General features: G+C 41.2%; 1 protein-coding gene across 1 annotated transcript in view; it reads left to right on the top strand.

The window, feature by feature from the left end:
* mcf2l2 (MCF.2 cell line derived transforming sequence-like 2) overlaps positions 1-14,966 on the top strand; it is a 401,635-nt gene that overhangs the window by 86,618 nt on the left and 300,051 nt on the right. The window contains exons 4-5 of the mRNA XM_068042330.1: positions 4,552-4,642; positions 11,753-11,872. Coding sequence (XP_067898431.1) covers positions 4,552-4,642; positions 11,753-11,872 — 211 coding nt within the window. The remainder of the gene's footprint in view (positions 1-4,551; positions 4,643-11,752; positions 11,873-14,966) is intronic.

A 14,966-nucleotide genomic window follows, 5' to 3' on the forward strand; every position in this document is an offset into this window, starting at 1 on the left:
ACCACATTGTGAGCAGCGAATACAGTATACTACATTGAAAGAAGTACAAGTAAATCGCTGCTTCACCTGAAAGGAGTGTTTGGGGCCTGGGATAGTGAGGAGAGAGGAGGTAAATGGGCAGGTATTACACCTCCTGCGATTGCAGGGGAAGGTGCCATGGGACGGGGACGAGGTGGTGGGGATAATGGAGGAGTGGTCCAGGGTGTTACGGAGGGAACAATCCCTTCGGAATGCTGACAGGGGAAGGGAAGGGAAGATGCGTTTGGTAGTGGCATCACGCTGGAGGTGGCGGAAATGGTGGAGGATAACCCTTTGGATATGGAAGCTGATGGGGTGGAAAGTGAGGACAAGGGGAACCCTGTCACGGTTCTGGGAGGGAGGGGAAGGGGTGAGGTGCAGGAAATGGGCCGGACATGGTTGAGGAAAAAGGAAGACATATCAGAAGCGCTGTCATGGAAGGTAGCATCATCAGAGCCGATGCGTCGGAGACGGAGAAACTGGGAGAATGGAATGGAGTCCTTACAGGAGGCAGGGTGTGAAGAAGTGTAGTCGAGGTAGCTGTGGGAGTCAGTGGGCTTATAATGGATATTATTAGACAACCTATCCCCAGAGATGGAGTCGAGGAAGGGAAGGGAAGCGTCGGAGATGGACCATGTAAAGGTGAGAGAAGGGTGGAAATTAGAAGCAAAGTTGATAAAGTTTTCCAGTTCGGGGCGGGAGCAGGAAACGGCACTGATACAGTCATCAATGTACCGGAAAGCAGCGATTTACTTGTACTTCATTCAATGAAGTATACTGTATTCGCTGCTCACAATGTGGTCTCCTCTACACTGGGGAGACCAAATGCAGACTGTTTGACTCCTTTGTGGAACACCTCCGCTCAGTCCGTAAGCAGGACCCCGAGCTTCCAGTTGCTTGCCATTTCAACACACCCCCCTGCTCTCATGCTCACATCTCTGTCCTGGGATTGCTGCAGTGTTCCAGTGAACATCAACGCAAGCTCGAGGAACAGCATCTCATTTACCGATTAGGCACACTACAGCCTGCCGGACTGAACATTGAGTTGAGTAATTTCAGAGCATGACGGGCCCCCCATTTTACTTTTATTTTCAGTTATTTTTTCTTTTTCCTTTTTTAAAATTTTTTTTGTGCGTTTATTTTATTTTATTTCATCTTAGTTTGTTCAGTTTGCTTACCCACTGTTTTTTTTCATGTTTGTACTTGCGGCTGTTCAATTTTCAGTCCATTAACACCCTATCTGTACTAATGCTTTGTCTTTCAACACACCATTAACATATTATTTGTCTTTGCTCCACAGCCTTCTGGTCAGCTATTCTGTGACCTTGTCCTATTTACACCTCCTTTGTTATCTCTTGCCCCACCCCTGCTTTACTTGCTTATTACCTTTTACATTTCTAATATTTGCCAGTTCTGAAGAAGGGTCACTGACCTGAAATGTTAACTCTGCTTCTCTCTCCACAGATGCTACCAGACCTGCTGAGTATTTCCAGCATTTCTTGTTTTTATTTCAGATTTCCAGCATCCGCAGTATTTTGCTTTTATTATATGGCTTTTGATCACTGGATATGATCTCTCAAGCTAGAACCCTCCTATGAAAGTTGGAGAGAGGTGATTCTTATTCGAAGAATTTAAAAATAGCATCCCAGTTAATATAAGAACCTATATTGAGGAGCAGATAATTACAAGGGTGAAAGAAGCTTCAGTCATGGCAGACGACTGTGAGCTTAACTCATTAACTGGGGATTTCATTCAGTTTAGTTTTTATAGTAAAAATCTTAAATGTGAAGCCTTGTCACGTAATTCTTTAAATGGGTCTGGGGGTTCATATCTCATTTTTCATGTTAACAATCTCTCTGAGGTTGCAACAATAGAAAGCTGTAGAAATCACATCACATTCTAGGGCAAGAAAGAAATAGTTATACTGCATGTTTGACATTCGTGCACTGTAATCTTTTGCACAGCATCAACACCACATACATAGTATAAAAGAAGTCATCAACTTGGTGTGCTCGAAGGAGATGATCTTCTGTTATTAGCACTGATGCACACACAACTTTTAGGTTTTAAGGTATAAAAGTATTCCTTAAAAGTAAAAGTATACCACGGTATTAGTTAACAGGCAAAAAACAGAGAGTAGGAATAAATGAGTCATTCTCGTGTTGGCAGGCTGTGACGAGTGGGTTACCATAAGGATCGGTACTTGGGCCCCAGCTGTTCATAATATATATCAATGATTTGGATGTGGGGACCAAACGTAATATTTCCAAGTTCGCTGACAGGAATGTGTGTTGTGAGGAAGATGCAAAGCAGCTTCAAGGGGATTTGGATAGACTTAGTGAGTAGGCAAGAACATAGCAGATGGAAGTTAATATGGAAAAATGTGAGGTTGTCTTAGGTAGGAGGAATAGATGTGCAGAGTATTTCTTAAATGGTAAGAGATTAGAAAGTGTAGATGTACAAAGGGATCTGGTGTCCTCGTCAATAAGTCACTGAAAGCTAACATGCAGGTGCAGCAAGCAATTAGGAAGGCTAATGGTATGTTAGCCTTTACTGAAAGAGGATTTTAGTACAGGAGTAGTGAAGTCTTGCTTTAATTGTATAGAACCTTGGTTACACTGCACCTGGAGTACTATGTGCAGTTTTGGGACCGTTACCTTAGGAAGGGTATTATTGCCATAGAGGGAGTGCAACTAAGGTTCACCAGACTTGTTCCCGGGATGGTGGAACTGTCCTATGAAGAGAGATTGGAGAAACTGGGCATGTATTCCCTAGAGTTTTGAAGAGGTGATCTCATTGAAACCTACAAAATACTTAAAGGGATAGACAGGGTAGATGCAGGTAAGATGTTTCCCCTGGTTGGGAAGTCTAGAACCAAGGGACACAATTTCAAAATAAGGGGGAAGCCACTTAGGACCGAGATGAGGAGAAATTTCTTTACTCAGTGGGGTTGTGAACCTTTGGAATTCGCTACCCCAGAGGGCTTGGCAAGCTCAGTCACCGAGTATGTTTAAAGCAGAGATTGACAAATTTCTAAATACCAATGATATAAAGGGATATGGGGATAGTGTGGGGAAAAGGGATTGAAGTGGATGGTCAGCCATGGTCGTATTTAATGGCAAAGCAGGCTCGATGGCCTGAATGGCCTACTCCTGCTCCTATGTTCCTATAAGAAATTCAGGCAGCCCGATGCACTGTCAGCTCAATTTCCAGTGATAAGAAACAGCTGACTATCTGTCAGTTCTTTTGTACTGCCTATTCTGGAAGCCTCACTCTAGCATCAAAAATTACACCAACAATTGCAGGCTGATTAACAGCTGTCAATGCATGGTTTTCAGGACCAATAGCTCAAACTCTGCATTTTTCCATTCAGCAGTAGTGAGAGTGAGCAGTCTAATTCGATATTCCTGCTCACATTGCTGTTTAAAATGCAGACAATGCTACACAATAGGTAAGTTAGCATATGTAAAGAGAAAAAAGGAGCTGACATATAGGTTTAAGATCCTTCCTCCGAACTGAAAACTGAAGGATAATTAAGCCCTTTTGTTATGGAGAAGAGAGAGAAAATTTAGGAAATAGGGATGGAGACAACAATCACAAACCAGAGGGAATGTTAAAAAATATACTGATAGTGCATTGCTTATATATTCACTAAGGGAAAAATGTGTAATTTTTATAACATCACAATTCACAACATTACACCTGATAATCAAACTGGTACCTGAATTGAACTTTCACTGCAGCAATTTGATTGCCCTTTTTCAGTTCTCCACTTTTAAATCTTTATTTTAAATCAGGAAACATTGTCACTGGAGCAGGCATCTTGAACTTGACAATACAATCAGATTCCAATAAATCAACCGATTTTATTTTAAACAGATCTAGCTGAAATTGCAATAAAATTGAAGCCTTGTGCAAGGGCAAGAATTAGCTTAATGACAGAGGTACTCCTCTCCCCATTTTCAAAATGTTTAATGGTCACATTAAATTTAAGTTTAATCAATTATATTACGTGCAACAAGCCAATTCATATGCTTTATGGATGCTCCTGTCTATGTCTCCTATAGTTAAAATAGTTGGCATGTAAATAGGCTGTCATTCGTGAGTGATGCCTTGCTAGACTGAGGTGCTACAGAGCACTAATGGAAGCAGACCCCAGCAAGATGTCAATGCCTTTAGGTAAGGAGAAAAAGGGTGCGAGAGAAAATTGGCAAGAAAAAGAAAACATAGTTGACAGCCTAAATCCTACAGACTGACTTTATTATTCCTCTGTTTTATTGAAATATTATTTGAACTGAAGAGAAAGGAACATTAGAGACAATAATAATCAGACAGCATGTTCTACACCTGAATATAGGATTCTGTTGTCTGCATAATACTACCTCTTATTAGTTCAATGTATTATCTCTGGATATTCTGTTAAATAATTCTTTTAATGTATTGCAACAAATATATTTCAAAAGATATAGAAAATTCTCTTTTCGACAATTTGAAAGGCTTGTTATGTCACATATTATTTGTTTTTTATTGCAGTCTGGAAGCTGCCAGTATTGGATTTATCATAATTATTGACAGAAGACGGGACAAATGGAGTTCAGTCAAAGCATCTTTAATGCGTATAGCAGTGAGTAGAATTAAAGTTTTTTGGTTACTGAAATTAGATTTATTCAGAGATATCTGGATCCTTCTCATGTGCCATTTCCCAGAAATAAGACAAGTCTTCGTAAAGCAATTATTTACAAAACATAAACTGGAAAAAATAGTATTTTATTGATAGATATTCAAAGCTGAGATATTTCATGCATACTACAGCTTGATAAAAGGTATCCAGTTAGCATCATCTGGTTAATCAACTAGCTAATACAATAAGTATGGTGGAAATGGTGGGGCATAATACAAACATTTGGACTTAGCATCATTTTCAGAGATTCGCATCATAGTGTAGCTGGCGTCAATAGTACACAATTTCTGTCAAATAATTAAAGTCCAACACAAGTCAAACTTAGGGAGCTGTGTTCTAAAAGGTTCATTATCCATGCTGGCAACTGAATCACTTTTGAAATTAGAGAATAAAACTAAAACAATATGCAATGGCGCTACTAACGAAAGTATCAGTAATGCTCCATTTTTAAATTCACACTATTATTCATTATTAATTAATCCTTACTTGGAGATTAGCATACTAAATGACTTGTGATTATTTGATTAGCACATACAAAATTCACAATTCTTAAACTATGTAAAATGTATTGTGAAACAGCAATTCTATTGCTTTCTTATGTGAATAGTACACTCATTCTTTTCTTGCCTATTGTACTGACAGATAAGAATATGTGATTGCACACTGTAGTAAATATTCTATTCTTGCAGCTAATATATAATGGCACTGAAATAGTGATATATTTAAAATTTCAATCAATACACCATCAGTGACATTTGTTTCAGATATTATTGCCCATAAATGGATTAAAAAGAGTGTAGTATTTTGGTAAAGGCTTTTCAGAAAATTGATAACTGTGCAGAAGGCCACTCATAAATGGATTTCAACAGGTCATGATTTAATGACAGGCTTAAGAATAAGAAGCTCCTTTGTAGTTTAAGCACCTGTTGTTGCTGTTGCTGTACTATCTCGTTTGTAATAACCAAAATGGTTAGCAGCGCTGGGTAATATAGCAAACTCTGAAACAAAGAATGCTGTTGTGGACAGAACACCATGTTGTCCATTTTACACTAATTATAAAAAGGATTATATTAGCTGGAAGTTTTTATTCCTGGATTCTTCCTTTAAACAGAACTAAGAATATTAAAAGAGCCAAAGGAGTATATTTGGGTATGTGAATCCTTTATCAATCATATTCTGAATGGGAACCAAACCTACAAAGAAAAAAAATCAGTGTTTCTGTCCCAGTTGTACCAATGAATTGCAAACTTAAACCATTTTTGGCAGATTACATTTATTCATGAAATAAATGTAGAGCATCCACCACTATTGATGCCAGTGGGCTTTACAGTGGAACTAATGGTGACAAAAAATTAGTGCCAGCTTATTTCTCTGTGAATTTTAATTCAATTTCCTCACACTGTTAAGCTTAATTACTCTTCTTACCCACAACATTATTAGCATTACTGTTAAAACAAAAATATTTAACAAATTAAAAGCACTGTTAACCCTAATTATGATTAATTAACTAAATTTCAAAAATAAATTATTAATAGTGAAATTCTGAAGGGAGTGAAAATTGATATGTTTTTGGACATTGCTAACAAGTGTGCTTCATTTGTGAAGATAAATAGAGTATTTTTTATTTTTTCCAGCTCTCCAATGTAGAGATAAATGTTTTCTTACTCTGCGCACTCCTCGTTAATGCATCGACATCTAGCCTGTAGGATAGATCATCCCCTTTCACAGGTTTTCATAAGAACATGGGAAATAGGAGCAGGAGGAGACCATACAGTCTCTCGAGTCTGCTACACCATTCAATACAATCATGGCTGATCTTCTGCCTCAGCTCCATTTTCCCACCCACCCCCCAATATTCCCTATTCCCCGAGTAACCAAAAATCTGTCTATCTCACTCTTAAATACATTCATTGATGGAGTATCCACAACCTTCTGGGATAGAGAATTTGAAAGATTCACAACCCTTTGAATGAAGAAATTTCTCCTCATCTCAATCCTAAATGATCAGCCCCTTATCCTGAGACTGTACCCCTGTGTTCTAGATTCCCCAGCTAGGGGAAACAATAGGTGGAATTTAATGGGACCCTTAAGTGGTCAATTATTAGCCACTTAAGGAAGTTTTCCCACTGCCGTTGGTATTATACCAGAGGAAGTGAGGGCCTTCACCACACATGGAGGTCAGTCAGTAAAACAAGGCCTCCTCCATTGGCAATCTGTGGCCCACGGAGGGCCCTGATGGCAATAGCCACCCATCTGCTAATCGCACCCCCCCAAGACCCAAGGACTACCTGCACCCCACCCTCGTGGGGCTACCAGACTGGACAGGCAACACTGCCACACTTAGCTGCTATCCAGGGCTGCAGCGCTGGGCCTGGTCCCAGGCCTGGTGTACTACTGGCAGTGGCCACTACTCCTGGTGGTGCTGGCACTACTACTGAGCTGCGAGCCCTCTGATTGGCAGGCAGCTTTGGGAGGCGAAATCCCTGACCTTAAAGGGACGAGGACCCTGGCTTTGGGCAGTTAACTGCCCGAGCGCTGTTCAATTGCGCTGGGGGGGTGGGGGCTCAGAAGGACTAAGGCGGTGTTCCCCTCACCTTTTCAGGTCATCATTGGAACCCCTACTGGCTCCACTAAACTCAGCTCAACCTCTCACTGTCTATCCAGTCAAGCCCCTTCAGAATCTTGCACGTTTCAATGAGGTCACCTCTCATTCTTCTAAACTCCAGGTAGCATAGGCCCAATTTACTCAGCCTCTTATCAAAGGACAATCCTCTCATCCCAAGAACCAAACTAGTGAACCTTCGCTGTACCGCTTCGAAGACAAGTATATCCCTCCTTAGATATGGAGACCAAAACTGCGCACAGTACTTCAGGTGTGGTCTCACCAAAGCCCTGTATCTTAATCTGCTTAAGCTCCTCAACTATTAAGTATATAAAAGTACCCCTGCAAGCAGCTGCGTAACAAAAACTGCAGCAGTTTGGTACTGTACAGACTTTGATGATTCTGTAGTGCAGGAAAGATTTTAAGAACACAAAGAATGTATTCCTAAAGCAACAACTTGCATTTCGGTAGCACCTTTTAAGGCAGACAAATATTCTAAGATGCTTCACAGAGGAAAATGGAAAAACTGTGAATGCCAAGCCAAAAGATGGAACTAGTAGGAGGTGTAAGCTAAAGCTTCCTCAAAGAGGTGGGTTCAGGAATTTCAAAGGACGAGAGGCAGGTGCAGAATTGGTTTTGGGGAAGGAAATCCAGATCATGACAGCTGAAAGCACAACTACCAATGTTGAGGCAAAATGAGTGGGGATACATGAATAAAGTTTCAACTCCCCTTTCCCACCGCCCCCAATAACAATTACATTAACTATTTGCCCTTCCAACCTCCCCCCCACCCCCCCGAAAAACACAGACCTTTAGCATCAGATCTTCCCCCCCCCCCCCACAAACTGCACAAAGTTTAAAGTACAACCCTTCCCACCATCCCCTACACCCATGAGGTTTATTTGACCCCATCCTCCCCACCAGTGTCGCGCCTCATTTCCCTGGACAGGGATCTGAAGGCGCGGGAATATCAGCTGCTGCGCCAAAGATCACAGCGGGCCCTCAAGATCACTGGTGAGTACATTTAAATTAATTAATTTTATTGCTTTAAATATTCAAATTGTGGTCCCGTCGCGCAGCAGCAGGTGGAGGTGGGCCAGGCCCTGCTGGCATTGATGAGTGAGGCGGGCCTCATCAGGAGCCATCTACAGGCTTCCCACAGCCACAGATCACGACGTTGAGGGCTGCTTAAAATCCAGTTCGTAGTTACTAGGAATGTCCTTACACCCTTTCTTAAATAAAGCTGTCACATGTGCCCCTCTCTAATCTCCTGGGACCTCCCCCACATCTAGGGAAGATTGGAAGTTCATGGCAAGCCCTTCTGCTCTCTCCACTCCCACTTCTTCTAGCGACCTGTGATGCAAGCCATCTAGACCAGGTGACTTATTTGCCCAAAACATAGACAGCCTTTCCAGTGCATCCTGCCTACCAATTTTCACCTTATCCCTTACCTCTACCATCTCTGCTTCTACCAACATTTTGGTAGCTTCCTTTTCCTTAGTAAACACCGATATAAAGTACTCATTAAGTATTCTAGCCTTTCCTGTGCTTCTAAGCATATATCACATTATTTGACCCTAATAGGCCTCACTCCACCTCTTACTACCCATTTATTATTTGCATGCCAGTAGAAGATTTTTGGGTTCCCTTTTATGTTAACTGCCATTCTGTTCTCATATTCTCTCTCTACCAGTCTGATTTTCCTCTTCACTTCCCTTTATTGTATTTGGCCTGGTTATCACTTGAAGAATTCACCTGACATACATCATACACTCTCTTTTTTTGTTTCATCATGTTGTCTGTCTTTCTCATCATTCAAGGAGCTCTGCCTTTGGTTCGCTTATCTTTCACCCTTGTGGAACTTTATCTAGCCTGTGCCTTGGGATGTTTTACTACATAGAAGATGTGATATAATTGCAAGTTGTAGTTGTTGTTACAGTCAGAGAGAGTATTGTTCATGATTTTGGCTAAAGCCATTTTGTTGTTTTAGGCAGGTTGGAAACCTGACTGAAGCATTTCAAATAGGGAGTTATGTGAGAGATGGGCACAGAACTGGGAGGTGACAACACATTTAAGAACTTTGGACAGAAATGGAAGTTTTACAAGATTTAGTATTTTTCTAAATGCCAACTCAAATCGGCAGAAATAGGTAGAAACTCAAAAATATGCCATACTTTAGGACTCTACATTGAAGTAATTAGCAATGAGTGTTACGTAATAGAAAAATATGCACATTGGCTGGATTTTACCAAGCTCTCGTGTCATGATCCATGGCGGGGGGTGATGGGGTCCTGAAGGTGGGTCTGGATGAGGCCTGCCACGGACCTCGATGCCAGGAGAGTCCAGCACGATGGGGTCCAATGCACATAATAGGTGTAGGGGATGGTGGGAAGGGTTGAACTTCAAACTTTGTGCAGTTTGGGGGGGAAAGGTCAGATGTAAAAGGTAAGTGTTTATGGGGGAAAGGGCAAATATTTAATGGAATCGTTATTAGGAGGTGGGAAAGGGGCATAAGAAATTTATTTAATTTTTTCGATTATGTTTAAAAAATTTAAATTAGGCAGCAGGGCTGCCTGCCCTTTAAAAATAGTGTCAGCCTGGGCCAAACAGCCCACCCCCTCCACCTTATTTAAATAAGCCACCGCGCTTCAGATTGCGGCAGCTCTTTGGTGTGCAGCCCGTGCGTGCAGGCCACCATTTTTTGAGCTCACCGCCAAAATCGGCGGCGGTCTCTTAAAATCCAGCACACTGCCTTTTTCCCTGTCATCTGTGTCCAATTTATTTCTCTCTTTTCCTATGGAGTCTTTCTTCTGTTTCTTTATCCCTGTTCTCTTTCTTGTCTTTGACTTTCTCTTTTTCCCTCTTTATATTTATTTATTTAGAGATACAGCACTGAAACAGGCCCTTCGGCCCACCAAGTCTGTGCCGACCATCAACCACCCATTTATACAAATCCTACATTAATCCCATATTCCTACCACATCCCCACCTTCCCTCAATTCCCCTACCACCTACCTATACTAGGGGCAATTTATAATGGCCAATTTACCTATCAACCTGCAAGTCTTTGGCTGTGGGAGGAAACCGGAGCACCTGGCGAAAACCCACACGGTCACAGGGAGAACTTGCAAATTCCATACAGGCAGCACCCAGAATCAAACCCAGGTCGCTGGAGCTGTGAGGCTGCGGTGTTAACCACTGTGCCGCCCATATATGTGTGTGTTTTTATTTTACTCTTCTCCTTCTGCTTCTCTCTCCCTCCTGTGTGATTTATTTGTCGTTTTTCATGATTTTCTTAACTTTTTGCACAATAGATCAGATGCAGACAAAAATCCCTGGAAAACTGTTGCATAACAAAAACACTTAAGCTACTGGCACCATTCAGATCCTTGTTGGATACCTGATCTGGTTAGATCCAAGAAGACTAATATAAAGTTGCACTGAAATATAATTCATGCAGTAAAACTTCCCAATAGCAGCAACATACTTAAAAATGAACATGACAGGAAATTATTTGTATATAAATATTACATGATAGCAATCCATGGTGTCAGAACATAGGTCCTTTTGTGCTTGAATGAAGTAAAATTGCACATTTTGAAGACAAATAATTGAGTTATAGATCTAAAGAATGGTCACATTTCTGTACCTGAGAATATTAAGTGCAATGCACAGTATTCGATTAATAATTTTAAGAAATATCAATAACATTGTATTTTATGGAACTGATATTAAATTAATAGTAAAGTGCAAATGATTGGGAATGAGTTACTCATGAATTAATTTTTTTATATTGTAATGGCTGTCACATTATCTTTCTTGTCAGGTAAACTCGGTGTAACTAATAATGCTACACACATGCTAACCTAGAAAACATACAAAAGCTAACTTACAGCTTCAAAATGCTAACAAAGCTTCAAAAAGCATCGTTCTTCTATTCCCACCAACCACTGCACTTTATGCTGGTGCTCTTTTTCATCTCCAACCCCCTCCCACCTCCAATCCATTAATATTGGCACTTTCATTCTGCCCTGCTCCAAGGCACTGCTCCCAGCTTTTAACCATTTCCTCTTTCCTTTACTACCATCCATTTTTTCTCTTCCCTTCAGGGACAATTATTTCCTTCCCCCTTCATTGCTCACTTTCCTCTCCCCTCCATTCCCACCCATTTCTACTGTCCTAGATAAGCATAGATCCTAATAGAGAGGACTGGGCCCTTCTCACTTCAGTGTGATAGCTTATTCTTTATATTGTCCGCAATAATTCCCACCTGCTGTATACAAAGGTTGTAATCACTACTATGAGCCTTAGGACCGAGGGGTGATGGATCCTACCAGCAGCTAAAAAGGGCCTGGTCTGCAAATGCTGTCCAGATCCCCTAACGCTGATATGTTGACATGTATGAAACTGCAAGACACTGAATTTAGAGACTTTTCTCTTTTATTTTTTAGGGAGCATTTCCAGGGAACCTGCAGCTCGTGTTTGTACTGCGACCTTCCCGTTTCATCCAGAGGACAATTGCTGACATTGGCATCAGGCTTCAACGCGATGACTTTAAAATGAAGGTACCGGTAAGCATATGCTTTTGTCTAGTATTCCTATAAAATCTCAAGTGTACTTTTTCATAGAATTTGATATATTACATAGAATTACATAGAATCTACAGCACAGAAAGAGGCCATTCAGCCCAACTGGTCTGTGTAAATGTTTATCCTTCACGTGAGCCTCCTCCCATCCTACGTCATCTAAACCCATCTGCACATCCTTCAATTCCTTTCTTCCTCAAGTACTTATCCAGCTTCCCCTTCAAAGCCCCTTTTGTTGACACTTTTTATTTTCTTATTTCTGTTTACATTTATGACAGATAATGATTGGTGCTGACAGGAGCAATGGTTAATATGATTATAAGGATTCAAAGGTTAGCTGTTTAAATTGATGGAAAACTTGCTCTGTGTGGGATAACCCAAAGACAATGATGTGCAATTGTAAGTGGGGTAATAAGAATTGAAAAGGGGAAAACGAAAACATCAGGTTTTTGTGCATTGGAGTAAAGTTTAGATTACCGCATGGCTTTGTCAGTTGCTACGACCTTTCTAGGGAGGGAAGACTTTGTTATGACCGAGGTGGGAGGAGTGCACTGTTACTTCACTCCCACTTCTCCACAGGTCACAACATATATTTTTTTAATTTTCCCACTTACCAATACAGTTAATCATATACTCTATTTTTCGCAGAATAGAACACACTAATCAGGTTTCTTTAATGAACAACAAAATTAACAGTTTATTATAAAACGAGTCTTAACTAGTAATGAAGTAAAACATAAACACAGATTAAAACTTTTAAAGTTCCAAATTTAATTTTAAAGTCCCCTTTTTTTATATTAGCAGCTCACACTCACATAGACACAGATATGTATACCGGTTAACCAAAAAAAGGGGATTTTTTAAAATTCAGAGCTCTGTTACAGACAAAAAGCACTTGGATTGATTACGTTCTCATTTTTGAAGAAAACAGTAGATGAAATATATTGTTCCAAAACTGGCATACAGTCTAACCTCTGAGTACACGTAGACAGCACACTAGGATCTTTAGAACAGTTCTTTTCAGGCGGCGTTGAGAATTATTTTTAGCAGGCTTTCTTCAAATACAGGAAACATGATGAATTGACACAGTGGACTTAGAACATTAGAACATTACAGCGCAGTACAGGCCCTTCGGCCCTCGATATTGCGCCGACCTGTGAAACCATCTGACCTACACTATTCCATTTTCATCCATATGTCTATCCAATGACCACTTAAATGTCCTTAAAGTTGGCGAGTCTACTACTGTTGCAGGCAGGGCGTTCCACGCCCCTATTACTCTCTGAGTAAAGAAACTACCTCGAACATCTGTCCTATATCTATCACCTCTCAACTTAAAGCTATGTCCCCTCGTGTTTGCCATCACCATCCGAGGAAAAAGACTCTCACTATCCACCCTATGTAACCCACTGATTATCTTATATGTCTCTATTAAGTCACCTCTCCTCCTCCTTCTCTCCAACGAAAACAACCTGAAGTCCCTCAGCCTTTCCTCGTAAGACCTTCCCTCCATACCAGGCAACATCCTAGTAAATCTCCTCTGCACCCTTTCCAAAGCTTCCACATCCTTCCTATAATGCGGTGACCAGAACTGCACGCAATACTCCAGGTGCGGCCTCACCAGAGTTTTGTACAGCTGCAGCATGACCTCGTGGCTCCGAAACTCGATCCCCCTACTAATAAAAGCTAACACACCATATGCCTTCTTAACAGCCCTATTAACCTGGGTAGCAACTTTCAGGGATTTATGTACCTGGACACCAAGACCTCTCTGCTCATCTACACTACCAAGAATCTTCCCATTAGCCCAGTACTCTGCATTCCTGTTACTCCTTCCAAAGTGAATCACCTCACACTTTTCCGCATTAAACTCCATTTGCCATCTCTCAGCCCAGCTCTGCAGCCTATCTATGTCCCTCTGTACCCTACAACATCCTTTGGCACTATCCACAACTCCACCGACCTTCGTGTCATCCACAAATTCACTAACCCACCCTTCTACACCCTCATCCAGGTCATTTATAAAAATGACAAACAGCAGTGGCCCCAAAACAGATCCTTGCGGTATACCACTAGTAACTAAACTCCAGGATGAATATTTGCCATCAACCACCACCCTCTGTCTTCTTTCAGCTAGCCAATTTCTGATCCAAAGCTCTAAATCACCTTCAACCCCATACTTCCGTATTTTCTGCAATAGCCTACCGTGGGGAACCTTATCAAACGCCTTACTGAAATCCATATACACCACATCCGGTGCTTTACCCTCATCCACCTGTTTGGTCACCTTCTCGAAAAACTCAATAAGGTTTGTGAGGCATGACCTACCCTTCACAAAACCGTGCTGACTATCGCCAATGAACTTATTCTTTTCAAGATGATTATAAATCCTATCTCTTATAACCTTTTCCAACATTTTACCCACAACCGAAGTAAGGCTCACAGGTCTATAATTACCAGGGCTGTCTCTACTCCCCTTCTTGAACAAGGGGACAACATTTGCTATCCTCCAGTCTTGCGGCACTATTCCTGTCGACAATGACGACATAAAGATTAAGGACAAAGGCTCTGCAATCTCCTCCCTGGCTTCCCAGAGAATCCTAGGATAAATCCCATCTGGCCCAGGGGACTTATCTATTTTCACACTTTCCAAAATTGCTAACACCTCCTCCTTGTGAACCTCAATCCCATCTAGCCTAGTAGTCTGAATCTCAGTATTCTCCTCAACAACATTTTCTTTCTCTACTGTAAATACTGACGAAAAATATTCATTTAACGCTTCCCCTATCTCCTCTGATTCCACACACAACTTCCCACTACTATCCTTGATTGGCCCTAATCTAACTCTAGTCATTCTTTTATTCCTGATATACCTATAGAAAGCCTTAGGGTTTTCCTTGATCCTATCCGCCAATGACTTCTCGTGTCCTCTCCTTGCTCTTCTTAGCTCTCCCTTTAGATCCTTCCTGGCTGGCTTGTAACTCTCAAGCGCCCTAACTGAGCCTTCACGTCTCATCCTAACATAAGCCGCCTTCTTCCTCTTGACAAGCGCTTCAACTTCTTTAGTAAACCATGGCTC

Source organism: Heterodontus francisci, chromosome 11 (assembly GCF_036365525.1).
Source record: "Heterodontus francisci isolate sHetFra1 chromosome 11, sHetFra1.hap1, whole genome shotgun sequence".
Taxonomy (NCBI): domain Eukaryota; kingdom Metazoa; phylum Chordata; class Chondrichthyes; order Heterodontiformes; family Heterodontidae; genus Heterodontus; species Heterodontus francisci.